The sequence below is a fragment of the Chiloscyllium plagiosum genome, chromosome 34, assembly GCF_004010195.1.
Source record: "Chiloscyllium plagiosum isolate BGI_BamShark_2017 chromosome 34, ASM401019v2, whole genome shotgun sequence".
Lineage (NCBI taxonomy): Eukaryota > Metazoa > Chordata > Chondrichthyes > Orectolobiformes > Hemiscylliidae > Chiloscyllium > Chiloscyllium plagiosum.
Window position 1 is genome coordinate 20,332,500 of NC_057743.1, and position 18,791 is coordinate 20,351,290.

The window sequence follows — 18,791 nt, forward strand, 5'->3', positions numbered from 1 at the left end:
AGCAGTAAGAGACCACAGCATCAACTGTTAATTTTAAATGAAATTATCATCAATGTTCATCCTTGTAACATGCTTACATGATCCTGACTTATTAGTTTGTTTGGGATAAGTCCTAGTAATTACAATTTTCATGCATCAGCATTTGATATTTTTGAAAGTTACATCAAAATGAAAATCATGTTGTGCAGCAAAACATTAAAAGCAGAGTTTCATGCTCGATTCTCATCAGAGTCCTCAGCCAAGATGACAAGAAGCTATTTGATTGGTCTCAGCATCTCAAGGGAGAAGACAGGCAAGAAGAAGCCTAGATAGGATGATGTTTTCTTCAGCACTGATAAAACAGCCAGATGACACATCATCCGGCAGACATTTGACAAATGGTCATACGGATGAAGTATGAAACAAAACAGAAGTGGTTGGAAAAGCTCAGCAGGTCTGGCCGCACCTGTGAACAGAAATCAGAATTAATGTTTCGGGTTAGGGGAAGGGTCACCTGACCTGAAAAGTTAACTGATTTCTCAGGTGTGCCAAACCTGCTGAGCTTTTCCTGCAATTTGATTTCATTTCTGATTTACAATATCCACAATTCTTTTGATTTTTATTCAGGTGAAGCATGAAGTTTGCACTCAAGCAAAAGTGTGTACATAATAGTTACCATACACCTTTTTCTACCCAAAAGCTAATTTTGGCATATGATAGACTCCATATTTACCAATAATGGAACACATTTTGCCAGATACCATGAGTCTACACTGAGGATAAGTGAGACGAAATTTATACAACTGAACTTGACCACACAATATATTGGGAGCTACAAAAAATTGAAACCACAATAAAAAAAAGGAATGTTACACTTTATTTCCAATGATGTGGAAAAATAATTTTAAGGAGAAGTTACATCAATGTGGATGCCGTAATTGGGAAACCGGAATGAAACATTTTAAATTAAACAATAGATGAAAATAAATTTCTCCCAGCTCAAAGTAACGTCTTATTGGCCAAAGGTCAAGATCTTTCTCAAGAGTGACCAAATGGTTAATACTCAGACTCTTTTGATTTGAACCAGTGATAGATGAATGCAAAGTCTTCCAGTTTTTCTTGTGTGTATGGAGCTGTCACTTAGTGAAGCACTATAGAGGTCTAATAGTTTCCTTCATCTGACACAGCCAAGGAAACAATGGACTTGATCGTGAGTGAAGAAGATGTGGTTCTAAAAAACCTTAATAGATTTTCTTTTTTCCACAAAGTTTATTCATCTCCAAGAAAAATAATCAATACAAGGTTACACCCATTTTCAGTAACCCACAGGACACAGATAACCTCTGATCAATGGAGGGATCAATGATAAATGCCATTTTCTGTCTTGTTGCATCTTAGAATGTATGTGCTCGGGAAATTACTGTGGTCAATAAAGCAAATACTAGAATTTGCACCCAACTATCACCAATTCAACATCAACTTAAACTTTCAGCATTACTGAGGCCAAGAACACAACACACGGCAATCAGAGCTCACTCTGCCTTCTCTTTTTCTCTCATGTGCAAGAAGACAACTGAAAATAAGAAGAGTCCAACCATCATGGAGAAGGTGCTGGCATAATACGGGTAGGCAGATGGGATAAAACGTTCATACTGAGTGTGCTGGAGGGGTCGAACAGACACCTTGAACAAAAAAAAACAAATCTGATTAGATGTACATTTTTAATAAAGCAATCAATCATTTTTGTTTTTGTTTCTAAATTGTCCTGTGAAAAAAATTCTGTAAACTCAGCCAAACATCACACATAGCACATCCCAACATGTTCCAATAATCCATGCCTCCACTACAGAAGACCACCGAAGATATTGTCACCAGATCTGCACCAGAATATTGTGTAGCCTCCCTGTAATCTGAACCAGTAGCTCTAAGTTCGAGTGTCAGCCTAGGACTTGATAATAAGGAAGATGCCTTTGTAATGTGGCCAAACAGAGCGAATATCAACTTGTAAATCTTTTCAACACACAGCAAATGCCAGGCAGTTAGAGAGGGAGATTCCTGGAAGTTGATTATCTACCTTCATTATCCATAGTTCTAAGCTACAAAATGCATTTTGTGAAAGCAACTCGCACTCCAAGTGAAATGTAACACCACTCAATCTGCTGATCTGATGACATCTTTAAATAAGTGCTCTTGTAATGTCCCTATTTTTGGCCAGAAGGTCTGGGTTCATGTTCCACCTTCACTGGAGGCATGCCATAATATGTCTGAGCAAGTTGATTAAAATAATTTGAAGGGACTGAAATCCAAAGTTTATGACTTCACGCTTGCTGGCTTCGAACTCCATTTGATTTTCCCACTCACTCATTCTGGTTATGTCACTTTGTAACTTCCTAATCTCACCTATCCCTCTTAATTCAGTATCATTCTCCTTATTTATTTCTCTCATAGGAGTGATTAACGGTTAGATAAGCAACAGAAATCATACTTTCTCAAAATAATGACGGAAAGCTTCTCCAAATTAAACAGCATAGACCAGAGAATTGATGGCAGATGAATATTTGTTAACCTTGCAAGCCTCTTAAGACATCTAATACACAAAGTTAAATCAATGTCAAGCAATATTGCTGCTCAAGCGCCAGCGTGTTGTATACCTGGGTGGAAGAGTAAAGATGAGTGTATCCAAGCCTGTTGTAATCTACTTTAAACTGGAACACGCCATAAACATCAGGTAGTTTGAATTGCACGCTGTATTTACCATCTAAGAAAACAAAAGATATATAGATTAGAGAACATTTTCACTCATGATGAACTATTCATTAAACTCTACAAACAATACTACAAAATTCATTCTAAAATGTAATGGTAAGGGATACAAAAAAAACATAAGCTAATAAATAAATGGAAGAGAAACAAAGTACTTTATGTGGCAGGTTCTGACTTCCAGCAGTATATTTCTCATCTCTTTGTTCTTGCATTCCTTCACCTAATCTAGGTTAATGTAATAAAAATTTTCTGCCCGACAGAGATCCCTACAAATTGAGTGGCAATAAGATGCTGCATGATGTTGACACCGAATATGGGAACAGTTCCTAGCACTGGTGTTCCGACTTGAGGGCTACATGAAGATTAAAGCCTGTTATTGCTCTTACAAATTTTCTTTTGCATTGTTTGGATAAACATTTCTTATAATTACTTAATTTTCAATTTCTTTCACTTTTTCCCCAGATTATGATTCTTCACTTTTGTCTTCAACATCATCCATGTAATTTATGACATCCTTTCCCACATCAGATCTACATAACCAAATTCCAAAAGCATTGTAAACATGTTTAACCACGAATGTGTATTTTCACGAAAGACAGAGAGGTAACCCACAGTCGGTTGTATTTGTGTCTTGGGGTTCTAAAAGTGTGGTAAAGGCCTTAGATGCCAGGATGTTCTTTTTTGAGAACAATGTAATCTATACTCATGGAAACGCATTCAAAATTTTACACTTACAGCTTAATTTCTCCAAGACCCAAGCACCAAACCTTTACCCATTCCCACTTAATAATTATATATTCCCTATGAGAATAACATTAAAATATTACCTGACTGTCAGAATTACAGTATAGCATTAAATATTGAGTATAAATATCCATACAGGTAGTACTGTTATATTCCTGTTCTTTAGACCAAAAGCAGCTAAACATGTCATGAGTAGTACAGATTCTACTCACCTTTTCTCTTCAGGTAAGTTCTAACAAAGGGGTCAATTCTAACAAACTCCAGTTGAATGTCATCTCCATCGAATGGGACCCACTTCCCATTGGAGAGCTTCTCAATAACAACACTGTACTCCTGCACCAAGACAGAATATTACAAATATCACAAAACAATCCCAAAAAGTTATTTCTGCATCATAGCTTGATGTTAGATAGCCAGAAGTATGAGCAGACCTGAAAGCATCAAACCTAGGTATCTACATTGGAATAAACAAAGAATAAAGAATGTCACAGACAGCAAGTTAAAAAGTCAGCATATTGTTGAAAAATAAACTATTGCATTTCATCACATAATATTGCTTCTTATTATTCTTGGAGTGTGTTGTGTTCTTCGGTGTCAACATCAAGCATAATATTGCTTCTTAGTAAAAGGCCATTCACTCCCCAGCTAAAAAGGCTTAACTATACATACAAATTGATTTTCAACCATTGAAATTTATCCAAACTATTAAGTCAATGATTGCGCTTTTTGGTCACTCGAAGTTAAACAGTAGTCTCACTGCCAAAAGATTCAGCAAAATCAAAGTCGATCAGCATGGAACTAACTCTCTTTCAGCTGAGAAAGGGGTAAGAGGTTGGCAAAACGAGCAAAAAGCAAGAACAGCCACATTATATCCAACCGGACCCAACATCCCACTGAGGGAATGTTAAGTCTTGAACAACAGAGAAGAATATCAGACACATTGTTCATAGATAATAAATTTGCAGCAAAACTGAAAACAAACCCAGTGTAACCTGGTTGCCAAGTAGCCAATAGACATCTTACAGGAAAATAGTGGGCAGCTAACACGTCAGCTCATAAAATAAAAGGTGTAACAGCACAGTATGTCATAAATGAATAAAAAGGAAAATCAGACTATTAAAGGCTTTTCTTAAATTGCTTTACTGTTACTGAGATGTGGGTGTATCTTGAGAGTTAAAAGCAGCAGAACTACCGGACTCAACAAGGCATCAATGTAACACACGGCCGAACAACTCGATTAGCTCATTGCCTGGAGACAAAAACAAATTTGAATTCGGCCAATCAGTTTAAATTATACCTCAAAAAAATATCAGATTCCAATCCAGTTTGAATTTAGTATATTGACACTCTTAAAAGTCTGATGCTTTGGGGGGAAAAGACCAGGAAAAATTAAACAGTTGAGAGGAGAACTGACAAGCCCAGCATGTAAACAGACTACCTGAAATTAGCTCTCTTAAAAGTACTTTTTCGATCAGTAACCTATGACGCAGAAATTCCTAAGAAGAGAAGACAACACAGGAAGATCCAAACAGAAGAACGAAAGCTGCCTAGTGTGGTTTTGTAAATCTTAATTGGGAATTTTATCAGACTAGTATTATAAAAAGGAAGGTAAAAGATAGGTTAGAGAAAGAAATTGTAAATAGTGGTTAGTTAATTATTCTCTGTTATACTTTAAGAAATAAAAGTTGTTAATTTTTGGTTTAGATAGTTCTTGGCCACTTGAAATTTACACATTATTGCATGGGATAAATCTTTTCTGTGTTGCTGGCTTTAAGTTTTGCAGGAGGGTTTACCCCATATCGTAACATCTACACAAAGGAACAGTTTTAAGCACTCTAACACTGTAAACTTAAGTAAAAGTATCAATTGTCCTGTCCCAACAGACCAGGTTAGAGAAACCATAGTTTTTTAATTATATTAAACACTTCATATTTACATTGGACAAGACTTGACAGAAAGAAAACAGACTGATCCTAATAGCTTACAATTGGACAACAGTTTATAAAACAAAATAAGTCATATAAATAATTAAACAAAATCAAAATCTAAGCTAGTTAAAGAGATAAAAGGTTAAGATGATCTCTGCCCCTGCACCGTGAATACAACCAGGATGTAGCTGTAATCACGTTTTCTTCGAACAACAAGTGAATTTTAAAATGAGGGGGTGGCCTTATCTCCACATAGAAGAACGAGGAAGCAAGGATCTAACACCCAGCAGAGTGATTTGAAACTCCTGGTCGACAAACCATTTCACGACTTCATTCTACCCTATTTCTGCACCTCCTTCAACAATGTCATCTTCTCCACTTATGAGTGAGCTCTAGCATGCAGGTTGCCTACCACTGGCAGTCAAAATACCCTACTCTTCAGAATTCTTTCCCTAACCTTCTGTGCTTTGCTTCATCTCTCCTTACTTTGTCTTCACAAGGCTTAGCTCTTCACACTTCTAATCATAATCTCCTCCAACTTGTTCCACTTCAAGTCAAGTTCCCAATTGCACCCAGTTAGAATCTTGGAGTCCTCTGTTGTTAAGTCCGTACCATACAATTTTAATCCATAATCCCACTTGAAATAGCCACTGAAAAATAATCCTGTAGCAATTAATTTTACTTTCATTCATACTTACCACTAGGTCTGTTATGGTGTAGGCATTTGGTGGCTGGGTTTCTCCAACACGATGGTGGGACACCTTTCCAACTCTGAGAACTCCTTCTTCTTTGAATACCCAGCGGGACAGGGCCACAGCCAGTTCATAATTCCCAGTTTTTGAGAATCTAAATTCAAGATTACCATATTACGTTAAACTCTTGAGCACAATCTTTACCCCATGCCAAATTCACAAAAAGGCACTATGTAAAACAAGGCTTCGACTTGAGATTCAGAAGGGTGGTGTCATAGAATGTTTAATGCAGTGACCGACACACCTTGGTCCAAATGCTACACGTTATAATTGTGAATGCTAGATCTAAAAGGGGGCTACTCAATGTGATAATTATAAACTCTAGACCTGTATTCACTACTGTTTAAAAGAACAAGGAGGATCTGATTGAACTGTATTAAATTCTGATTGAGCTGGACAGATCAGGTGCCAGGAGTATTAGATTACTTACAGTGTGGAAACATGCCCCTCGGCCCAACAAGTCCACACCGACCCGCCGAAGCGCAACCCACCCAGACCCACCTAACACTACGGGCAATTTAGCATGACTAATTCACCTAACCTGCACATTTTTGGATGTATCGCTGATCTGGGAATCTAGAACCAGAGATCAGTCTCAGGTCACAGACTATGCAATTTAGGAATGAAATGAGGAAACATTTGTTCAGAGGGTGGTTGTTCCTAAAAGCTGTACAGGCCAGGTTACAGTATACTCAAGAATTTGACACTTTTTAGATAATGAAGGTTTTGATAGAAAATTAGAATATAGGCATTGAGATAGAAGATCAGCTATGATCATACTGAATGGTGGTCCAGGCTTGAAAGGCTGAATGGCTTACTCTTGCCCCTAGTTTCTTTGCTTCTAAAACTCTGCATACTCAATTTCAGCTCCAGATTTTCAGAGATTATCAAAAATGTGACTACTCCCAGAGAAGCAGCTTATTGTGTTGAATGACAATATACATCAGACTGATCATTCAGCACATCAAGGGCACAACTGCTTCTGTCTGCATAACACCTTTGGTTCGTAGAGATAACTTCCAAAATTTCACTTTTCTGCAGTCATGTTTTAAAGGAGTGGTGAATTAAAGTTTCGTGATATTGACTAATCAGTAGAAGGTAGAAGGTTCATTACAAAGCAAATTTTGCTTTTGTGTGAAATTAGAATAAAAACCACTCTGCAGTTAAAAATTACACACTCAAATTAAGAATCCAGCTACAAAATTCCAAGAATCTCAGCACTGCTCTACTGCGATGGTTGCGTTCTTGTGCAACCCTGTAATATTGAAAAAAATCACACTTTAGAAACAGCACTTAAAGTATTGGTGCTGTAATCACATTACAGCGAGCACAAGTTTTAAAAGTTTGTGCTTTAGAATCTGTCTCCAATTCATCAATTGCATTACAGCGAATTTGCATTAACGAAACTCAAGTTATAACAGAACGATCTGTATTCATTACCACTGATTAAGTTATTTCCTGTTGCAAAATATTAATTTGCTTGCCTTGCCACAATATATTGTTAAAAAAACCATACTGCAATAATTAACACTTAATACAGCACCTTTATCATAATGAACCATTGCAGTGTCTTTCACAAGAGCTTTCTAAAACAAAAGTACACATACGAAAATAACAGATCAGATGACCAAAAGCTTGGCCAAATTAATAGATTTTAAAGAATGTCTTAAGGTAGAAAAATGACAGTTGGGCAGGGAGATGAAGGGAATATATTCCAGAGTTAGGAGCCCAAACAACTGATGGTCACCAATAACACAGCGATTAAAATGAGAAAAACATAAGAGATCACAATAGGAGGAGCAATAAAAATGTTGGTGGAATTTAGGAGTGCAGTAGATTACACAGATAGGGAATGGAAAGACAATGTAAGGATTTTTAAACAAGGATGAGAATTTTAAGATGAAGACGATTCTTGACTTCTAATAATAAAGCTCATGTCATTCAGACTTGGCCTGGCAAGTGCCAATCATCAGAAATCTCAAGGTCCCAATGGCCTTTAAAGAAACCTGTGGTTGTGTCCTGGGATTCACTAAACACCAAAGTTAGACTGGACTAGCACTTCAACAATGTAAGTCCAAGAACAGGACAGAGGCTGGTTACTCTGCAAATAGTATCTATCAACTTCTGACCCCTCAAAGCCTCTTCAATACTCATAATGCTCAGGTTAGAAATGTGATGAAATGAATACTTGCTCATTGTTTGGTACAGCCACAATTTCACTAAGTTGTGGTATGTACTCTCTGGAGGATCCAGTGCAGTAAGTTGTCAAGCATTTGTCTTCATTTGTAACCAGTATTAGAAGAAAATACTTCTAATACAGATATACATTCGGAATGCTATCAGCTCCAAGTGTTTATTTACCTCAGGCATAAATCACTATTTCATTGCCAATGTATCACAATCCTGGTTTCCCTACCTAGGACCATTGAGAAAGCACAGAAACAGCAATGGTTCAAGAAACTGAGCTACCAACATGTTCTTGGGGACAATACTGGCAACTTTGTCGACATTGTCTAAACAATCAAAAATTATCAATCTTTTTCGGCAACATAATGACAACCATCAGGTAGCAACCTAGGCTATTGCTGAAAAATCTTATAGTTTTCCAAGAAACTTTGGCCTTTGACATCTTACCTTTCAGATCCTGGAGTAGCCTTTTGCACAGGAGAATTAAAGAAAGCATCGCTGAAGAAATCAACAGAACCACTGAAGACCACACGAGCATTGTTCCGGGCTTGGAGTCCAGCAATCAATAACGTGTTCTTCCCCACACCATGCGGATACTAGTAGATTGAGGAAAATCCCGAAGTTTGTCACAAATCTAATTACCCATTTCATTCCTATTTTACATATGTGTGTTTACCTATTTGTGATGAATGTTTGGCTGGCGTGTTCTACATGCAGTAATATCTGAAGCATGTTTAATTTCAAAACACAATATATTAGTTTTAATTGAAAAGGGACTCAAAGGAAAATAGTCAGGTGCTGAACAAGCAGAGATGGCCCAGTGTATGCCCTACAGAATTCATAGCATATATACATGAGTGCCTAATATGTATTTATATACACTCTGTAATGACGCTTTCCTCAAACATCCAATATCCACACATTACATGTTGCACAAAGCATACTCATCACTTTCACTCAAGCTCAATGGCAAGTATATAGCTGTGAAATTACCCAGTAGTGAAAACATGTACATGTAGACGTACGAGAGCCTCATTTAATCTGCAGTCTATGCTGAGTTATCTGATCTGAGACAAGGGAGCAATTGGGGGAAATCACAGTTCACCTCATTGTGCTTAAACTGGGAAAAGGATGAATGCAACAACTTATGCTCTTGAACTTTACTCCATGAATGTTTCAAGAATTGGTACTATCACTTTCTCAAGGATAATTAAGGAATAAATACTGCAATAAATACTGAACTAGTCGGCAATACCCAGATCAAGTGAATGATTAAATTAACTGTACCCCAGTATATGTCCCTAGGAGAGGAAGGGGATCATTTCATAACCTGGAGATTACACATGAGACTTACTTGTGTAATAGGCTTGTCTGGGAAGAAGGAGTAAGAACTAGAAGCTCCAGTCAAAATATCCAGAACAAGAGGGTTATCAGGATCTGCCACCATACTAGGGAAGAACCAAAAACAAACATTGAGGGTTAGCCTGATAGATTCAAAGATAAATCAACCAAATTTCAGTTTTTAAATGAAAAAGTTGGTCTCCACAGAAAATTTATCATAATATACTGAAATATAACATTAATACATATGTTAGCCTCAACATTTTACACTTATTTCACAGCTCGAGCATGAAATCATCTCTATGTCTATTGGCTTGACTATTTTATTATTTCTATATTTCCTTCAACTCCATTCTCCAAGTCTTCACTATTATGCTTCTGACTTAAATAATTTTATTAATGTTGCTAGACCATTAGTATTCACTCCTGCAGTCTCTGGAACACACTAAATTCTCCATCAGTTTTGCCACAGTTCATCACTGCTCCACCACACCCCTTAAAGTTTCCTCAAACTTTCCCATTTCTTTGCCTTAAGGCACTATCGTCAATCCTTTTCCCACTCTTGTATGAGCTTCTACGGTGGAGCCCCTTAGAAGTTTTGCTGCCTTGTAGGTTTAATGGGAATAGTTTCTCAATGGCCTGACAGTAGAGAAGGATGCCGTTAGTACATGTCTACCATCTTGTATAAAGTATTAAAAATAGTTAATTTCATTACAAAATTTCTTACGTGGATTGAATAGAAACTATCCCAATCCTGATCAGTTGCCTTCATTAGCATAGCTTCATCACCAAAATCAACAAGGGTCTAACATCTTGTTTCAGTTTATAGTTAAATACCCTTCAGAAACATACTATTATTTGATGAGCCTTGTAGCTCATATTCACAGGACAAAATACTTTGGGGGGTGGTCATCCTTCTCCATCTTTGCTCATTGATAGTCCTTATTCTCTCACTCCAAGTTTCAATATGTCTAACCTTAAAACTACCTACATCAGTTACATCTCATCATTCCATTTAACAACAGTATAGAAGAATAAATGCTTCTGAATGTTGCTGACCTTCCCCTTGTTATTCCCAAACAAATTTGCTGTCATTTCTACCTCTTTATCTATCACTTGTTCTTGTACTGATCCTATATACACCAAGACCTTATCACAAGTAACATATGCCATTGCAAAGCAATTACCATTTTTCAGGAATGCAGCAGTTTCAAAACTTAATGAAAAATAAAATAACTAAAATAATCATTTTGCTCTCCAAAGCTTATGCAAAGTATAACAGTGCATGATGTCAAGAACATTATACTGCTCATGTTTGCGGTTATCAGCAATGAAACCAGTTTGTTTCTCATTCAATTTCGCTTAAAATGTCAAATTTAGATATCTGTGAAAAGGACTTGTAAAGCCCTAGAACTACAAAATGGTGATGTATTTTGTGGTCAATCATTGATTTTGTTCTGCTGTAGGTTTGCTATACAAAGCAAGAAAAACCTTAACACTTACCCAACTCCCTGATATAAAAGAGGATTCTTTGGCTGCTTCCCGACAACAGCGGGAGCCTTGAGCAGTTGTTCATTGTCAGCAATGATCAGAGTGTGCTTTGAAAACAAAGAGACATATATTAATCAACTTTGCTCAAGTTTTTTTAAAAATCAGTTTTGACAATTTCTCCATTGATTTACCAATACATTTAAATAATGTTAACAAATCATATAACTGACATGGAGTCTGATGCTCACACTAGATTGCAAAATCAGATATGGGTTCCATTTCTCAGGGCTAACATTTTTCACTTTAACATGCAAAATTAATAAAACTTAATGTCTAAGATCTAAGGCATCTGGTTTTACTTTGATGAGGGTTGTTGTAGGAAAAATAAGAATCAATAAACATTCAACTTTTTTACTTTTAAAAGACCTTTCATATTAATCAGATTGCCTTGAGAAGAATACACTATTATTTTTTGTCTGATTTTGTTTTAATCCCTTCAATATCCTTACCAGGCCAGGATCAGAAACATCGTAGTTATGATGGTCAATAACAGCAGTTTTCTCTTCATCAAATTCAATCCCACATTCACTACCCAACTCACGTAAAGGGTCGCCTGTAAATAAACATATCAAAATTAAACTCACCTTCAGGAATACTAGAAACTCTTAGATGCATTCACCCTGCATCAGTCCTTACCTCATATCCCTACCGCATTCAAACATTTTCCCCCATGGATCTGAAGATTCAACTCCTCTCACCTTTGTAAACATTATCCTCTTCTAACCTTTGAACTTCCTCATCCCTACCTAAGGCTCCTAAATGGTGCAGCTTTGGCCCACAATTAACGCTGCTCTTGATGGGTGGGTTTGGGGGGGCGGGGTTTGCTTTGTAATTTTGAGACATTAGCAATTAAGGTCTTGTTTGAAAACAAAATACCTCTAAACTTCAATTTCTGGGGAGCAGCAATTGGTTTTACAGAAGCAGACAAACTGTTTACTCAAGGTTTACAATAAACTTAGGTGGCATATAGATTACAGATAACTATCAGTAATGATGAAGATTGAAGTTGAAATCCCAGGAACAGGATGGGAAAATGACAAGTGGGAGAGAAATTGAAAGCATTTACAGATATGTCCCTAATTGAATTTATAACCCAAGGTTGGTGGTTTTCAGCATAGATAAATTAATTTTCAGCCTGAGACCAACACAAGGAATTGAATGCTCAGTTCCTTAATGGTACCAAAGTAGCATGATCTTAAGATATGTACTTTCTGACACAGCAACATGTACTTAAGAAAAACACATCTACGAAATACAGTTCAGATGAAGAAATAATATCAATCAACTCAGAAGGACCAGGTTTCCCACTGAACTCTGAATCCATTATATGTCCCTTTTAAACAAGAGAACCTGGAAATCTGGCAGGTGACAATATTTTCCAAATAATTATAACTGGCCCACAAACATTGCTTCCTGAGTACTATTTTTAATAGGCCAGCAAAATTTGGTGTGAGGCAGGCCTGCTCATATGGAAGGAAATATCATTCCTCTGGCAGTTGTCTGCATTTCTGTTCGAAAGGGAAGCACAGGCCTGGCACTAGATCCATAACCTGAAAAGGACAGAAGAATGATATACTATTTTTGTTTTCTACCATAATCGTATAACAATACTGTCAGGAGAAAGAAATTCTGCTGGGAATGGCTTATGGCACAGAGATAGCTTGCATCTATAGTTTTGTTCCCAGTTAAGAGAGAACAAGTTTTAACAGCAATTCACAGCATAGTAATTGAGAAATCACAACTTAATTTGCAAATAGAAAATTTTGATCAAAATTCAAACATTATAATCAATGGGTCTACATCTCCATAAATGGTTTCGGGTGTGTCAGTCATGTCTCAATCAGACAAATATGGGTTCACTCTCTACTCCAGAGACTTGTGCATATTATCTACACATAAAAAGAAATTTAACTGTAGTATTGAGCAGGTACTGTACTGGAAATATTTATTTTTGTTCAAATGTTACAAGTGAAGCTCTGTCTTCTCCTTTAAGTGGTTTCAGAAAGATTACACCATCTGCACCTACTAGCTGAAGAACAGCAGAGTTCGCTGGTGTCCTGGCCAACTTTTATCCCACAATCAACATCACAAAAATAAAGTACTGGCCACTTACTTCCGTAATGTTAATGGGACCCTGCTGTGGAAGAAAATGGCTGCTACAGTCTCTACATTACAACAGTGACAAGTCTTCAACTACTTAAATTACAGTAAACTACTCTAGGACATTAAAATTTAAAGTGCTATATAAATAGTAAAGAAAGAAATGTAATAATCATTCCTTAATGTTACCAATGTCTGAGCTTGCAGCAACCAGTACATTTCCGCCTCCATCAATGAATGTGGTAATAGTGTCAACATTGATATTGCCTCCAAAATCTGAAATAGGAAACGAATTTTCATTAATGCCTGCTGTGTCTCTTTCTCACCCCTCCACATCCTCAAGCAGTGCAGATCCTGGCTCTAGGAAGGGCAATACTTTAATCTCCATCAATCTAATGTGCTTTTTTGGGGTCAGGTTGGGGTAAATTAGGGTCACAATCACAGCACGTGATTTGGAAGTTCTCTTTCGCTGCTTAATAAAGCACAATAATCACATGTGCTAAGTATAGTGACTGCTCCATAATCTTTTACATTAGCCAAACAGCACTACAGGCAGCAGAAAGCAATCTTATTTCTTTAATTCATTTGTGGGAAGTCAGCATTTCTGGCTAAGACAGCATTTAGTACATACCCAATTTCTCACAAGGTGGTGGTGATCTGTATTCTTCAATGGCTGCAATCCACTACTGTTAGAAGGGGAAGTCCAGGAGTTTGTCCCAGTTACAGTGAATGAACAGCAATAGAATTCCAAGCCATGATAATGTTGGCTTGGAGGGGAAAATACATCCTGGAGGGGAAATCCAAGCCCTTGTCCTTCAGATGATAGAGGTCACAAGTTTGAAAGGTGCTGTCAAAGGAACCGTGGTGAGTTACTGTAGTGCATTCTGTTGATGGTACTCACTCCACTGTACATCAATGGTGGTGGAAGTGAATGGTCTAGGCATTAGATGTGCCAAACAAACATGCAGCCTTGTCTGGGATAACGTGAATGTTGTTAGAGTTGCACTCATCCTGGCACTTGGAGAGTCTTCTATTGTACCATCTACAAGACACCATTCAAGTGCTCAAGCACTGGGGAGTCAGAAGAGAGGAGAAATTTGACAGAAAACAAAAACATATTCTATCACTGAATTCTGAGGATTTCACACCATATTACAAATTCTCCAAATTTCCTTACTGAGAGGGTACACTATACAGGCTATTCATTTCCAAGCAGGTTGCCAAAATAACCAGTGATTTTCTTTAATCAGGAAAACTCAAGAAGCATTCAAAAACAAATTACAATTTCCAAGTGAAAAACCTTTTTGTAATAAAACCAATATCTTTACCTTCCACTGATGGAGAAAAAATGACAAGATGATCATATAGAAATTCTCCATATTTAATCAGAGATAAACCAGGATCATCTGAAATCTTGAATGTCAAGTTAAATCCAAGATCTAATTGGAAAGGTCAAAACAAAGGCACAGGTTAGTTAGGTATAGTAGCTGACAAGAAACATTCAAAAAGACAGTAATTATCACTACAAGACACATCATTAAGTGGTATTGGTACTATTCTCCTAATGATACAGTAGAAAGTTGTTCTTTTAGGGTCACTTGTTGCCTCAATTATGATCATTACAAACTCTCTGTATCCAAGTCCATCTTTGAAACTGACTTGGGATTGTATCAGCTACCCCACCATCCTTCCAATCCCTGCTCCCTGGATTCCAAGACCTCTGGTGCTGAAGGTAACCAGTGGTAACCCATATTGCCAGGTGATAACCCATATTGCCAGCTGATCTAGTGGTTGTGACCCTCTTGCATGCATTCAGGAAGAACTAAGCTAACTTCTGACAAGAATACAGATTACATCTTTTAGAAAAGTATAATGAAAGGCAAACAATGAGCCATTGGTCTCAATTTTTTTTTTAATGGGACAGGGGAAGAGACAGGAGATGGGAGCGAAGTGGAGTTGTCAGAACGGATTTCTGCACAGCCATTTCCCCTTCATTGGCTTTGGGTCTTTTTACCATTCCTTTTTAATCTCTCCCAGGATATTATTACATGGTTGCACAGTTTAGGTCACAGGAGAGAAGTATTTAACCATGACGATCCAGCCACTATTATTTACAAAATGTACTGATGACATAAATCAACACACTATTACCAGATTTACAGACGATACAAAAATAGGTCAGAAGACAAGTAATGACAATGACATGAAGAGTCTACTGAATGATATAAGTAGGTTAATTGAGCAGAAAAAAAACCTCATTGATGAAATATAGCTTGGGAAAATAGGAGGTTTGGCACTTTGGCAGGGTGAGAAAAGTTGAATATTACTTAAACAAAGTCTGTAGAAAGCTACAGTAAACACGGATTTAGTGATCCTAGTGTATGAATCACAAAAAGCTAGTATCCAAGTTCAGCAAATAAGAGTGAAAAGCAAATGGAATGTTGGCTTTCATTTCAATGGAGCATAAAAATAATCTAAAATTACACTTAGAATACAGTGAATAAGGAAAGTTATATTGGTTTTGAGGGCAGTCGGTGAAGATTCACTCGTTTGATTCCAGACGTGAAGGGATTTTCCTAGACGAAAAGGTCAAGTAGGTTGGGCTTGCACAGATTGTCATTTAGAAGAATAAGAGATTTATTGAAACATACAATATGCTTAGGGGAGCTTGATAAGAATAAATGGAGAGGGATTGTTTCCTCTTATGGGAAAGTCGAGGAACAGATAGCATAATCCCAGCGCGTGGAATCATCTGTTTAAGATATGTACATGAAATTTTCTTCCGTAGATAGTGAATCTGCGAAGGCTGGATTGTTGAGCATATTCAAGGCTGAGATATACAGATGTTTATAATTAATCAAGGGCTTGGAGGATAAGGCAGGAATTAAGAGGAGTTGCAGCCTCGGGAAGATCTCACAGGCAGGCTTGAAAGGACAAAGGTTGCGCTATTTAGGATGTCACGGTCTTATGTTATGGAAGTGGAGTTGAGATTTATAAATTCTGCCATGATCTCATTCAATGACAGTCAGTCTCGATAGGTCCAACTGGCTACTTCTGGTCTTATAACGATATGGAACAAAGTTGCTGGATCAAGTAGTCGTTTCTTGCCCATGAATTTCTAAGCGCAATTTATTCTGCTTTTTCACAATCTCTTCAAGGTTTTACATTCCACCTTCACAGAGAAAAAGTCACTCTGCTCTATCTGCAACCAGCTCCCACCTGCCAGGCTTTTGAAGAACATAGAATGTGTCTCTTTCATGTTGATGTTCTCCAGAAGCACGAGCGTTCGCCCAGTCCCTTCCGTCACAGAAAGGAGAGAGACGAGCAAAAGTACGGATGTTCCTAAAACCTGCTGCATCCCCCCTCGCTTCTTCCTCTGACCCACCGCCATGTCCAACACCACACAGAGACCGGAACCGGAAACTGCACCGCCCCTCCGACAACCGTAGTCCAGTCGCTTGCATCCCCAAGTACTCTCCCTTTCTTCATTATTTACACCATCATTGAATTTATTATTTATTTTTCTATCTCGAATCCCAAAACGTTTTAAATGAAAAAATCTTCCAAATATTAATATCAACCGCCGCCAATTCTCCAAACCAACCAATCAACACCAGCCAACTTGTCACTAACGCTTCTGCAACACTGAGAGAGGTCCCCCGAGAACTTTGCACGGTCTTGGGTTTCCGCCTTCCTTTTCATGCCCAATATATAGCAAGAGGGGATTTGCTATGATTTATTTCATCATCTTTTCTGCACGGATGAAATAAAAATAATCATAAGGTACACTGTAGTAAAAAAATGTGTTAAACATTTGGTACTTAGAATTAGATTTACATTTAGCAATTGCTGGTCAGGTTCAAAATCAGACGTATTAAGGCCAAAATTTCACCAACAAGTTTCTACAAAATCATATATAATTGATCTGTCTTTAGGTGGCGTAAAGACACACTTACTGCATAAACATAGAAAGGAGAATGACAAAAATACCTTATAGTGAGGATATATATTTTAAAAATGTACAACTAAAGAGATGGAGCATGGGATGTACAGTCAAGCAAAGAAGGCGATATTCGAAGTGACCAAAAGTTTATTCACAGATTTAAGGAGGGTGCTAAAGAAGAGATAGGAGTTCCAGAAGGAAATTCCAGAGCATGGACGTACAAGAAACTAGAATCAAACAGCAATGTTGGTATCACTCATAGTCTACAATTCCATTAAAATGAATTAATTATTAAGAATAAAAGTGAGGATTATTAGTCAAACAACAACTCAGTAATCAGTTGTAATGCATTGAGATGAAGAATCCTGCCAGATTATTTATTTTTCTGAAATTATGACATACTTTATTATGGGTATACTTCAAGTTTCAAAACACATGTGGCACAGTGGTTAGCACTGCTGCCTCACAGCGCCAGAGACCCGGGTTCAATTCCCGACTCAGGTGACTGACTGTGTGGAGTTTGCACATTCTCCCCGTGTCTGCGTGGGTTTCCTCCGGATGCTCCGGTTTCCTCCCACAGTCCAAAGATGTGCAGGTCAGGTGAATTGGCCATGCTAAATTGCCCATAGTGTTAGGTAAAGGGGTAAATGTAGGGGAATGGGTGGGTTGTGCTTCGGCGGGTCGGTGTGGACTTGTTGGGCCGAAGGGCCTGTTTCCACACTGTAAGTAATCTAATCTAATCTAAAAACTCCACATGAATTAATATTAATTAAGTTCTAACCTCAGTAAGTCAGAGAAAACGTGTATATGGAGAAAAAAATGGCTGAGGGCATAATGTTTGTAGCATAATATCTAGGTGAGGTAAGGTCTAGTGATGTGCCCTGAAATACTATGTTGGGATCAGTGTGTTTTCTAAGTTGTATTAATGATTTAGATTCAGAACCTCTGTACAAATTGGTAAAAGGAACTCAAAGTTTGTGAGAAGATTTTTAGCTCGGGTGCTCGTTGTTGTGGTTCTGTTCGCCGAGCTGGAATTTGTGTTGCAGACGTTGCGTCCCCTGTCTAGGTGACATCCTCAGTGCTTGGGAGCCTCCTGTGAAGTGTTTCTGTGATCTTTCCTCCTGCATTTGTAGTGGTTTGAATCTGCCGCTTCCGGTTGTCAGTTCCAGCTGTCCGCTGCAGTGGTCGGTATATTGGGTCCAGGTCGATGTGCTTATTGATTGATTCTGTAGATGAGTGCCATGCCTCTAGGAATTCCCTGGCTGTTCTCTGTTTGGCTTGTCCTATAATAGTAATGTTATCCCAGTCGAACTCATGTTGCTTGTCATCTGCGTGTGTGGCTACTAAGGATAGCTGGTCGTGTCGTTTCGTGGCTAGTTGGTATTCATGGATGCAGATCGTTAGCTGTCTTCCTGTTTGTCCTTTGTAGTGTTTTGTGCAGTCCTTGCATGGGATTTTGTACACTACATTAGTTTTGCTCATGCTGGGTATCGGGTCCTTCGT

At 37.8% G+C, this 18,791-nt stretch overlaps 1 protein-coding gene across 1 annotated transcript; it reads right to left on the minus strand.

Moving 5' to 3' along the window:
• Nucleotides 1-838: 838 nt before the first annotated feature.
• Nucleotides 839-16,772, minus strand: ddost (dolichyl-diphosphooligosaccharide--protein glycosyltransferase subunit (non-catalytic)). Its single transcript, XM_043675766.1, has 11 exons — nt 16,565-16,772; nt 14,674-14,784; nt 13,535-13,621; nt 11,695-11,798; nt 11,198-11,292; nt 9,708-9,801; nt 8,801-8,949; nt 6,113-6,260; nt 3,699-3,819; nt 2,631-2,737; nt 839-1,661 (listed from the first exon to the last, which is right to left on the minus strand). The coding sequence occupies exons 1-11, from the start codon at nt 16,734-16,736 to the stop codon at nt 1,512-1,514; spliced, it is 1,338 nt and encodes a 445-aa protein (XP_043531701.1). The 5' UTR covers nt 16,737-16,772; the 3' UTR covers nt 839-1,511.
• Nucleotides 16,773-18,791: the final 2,019 nt, after the last annotated feature.

Bases quoted from the DNA above. Each gene is read 5' to 3' on its own strand.
- ddost (XM_043675766.1), bottom strand. From the start codon at position 16,736: ATGGCGGTGGGTCAGAGGAAGAAGCGAGGGGGGATGCAGCAGGTTTTA. The intron at 11,799-13,534 runs GTAACATTAAGG...GTTTATTTACAG, and splicing joins TGCTGCAAGCTCAGACATTG to GCGACCCTTTACGTGAGTTG. The intron at 11,293-11,694 runs GTAAGGATATTG...TTGTTTTCAAAG, and splicing joins ATGTTTCTGATCCTGGCCTG to CACACTCTGATCATTGCTGA.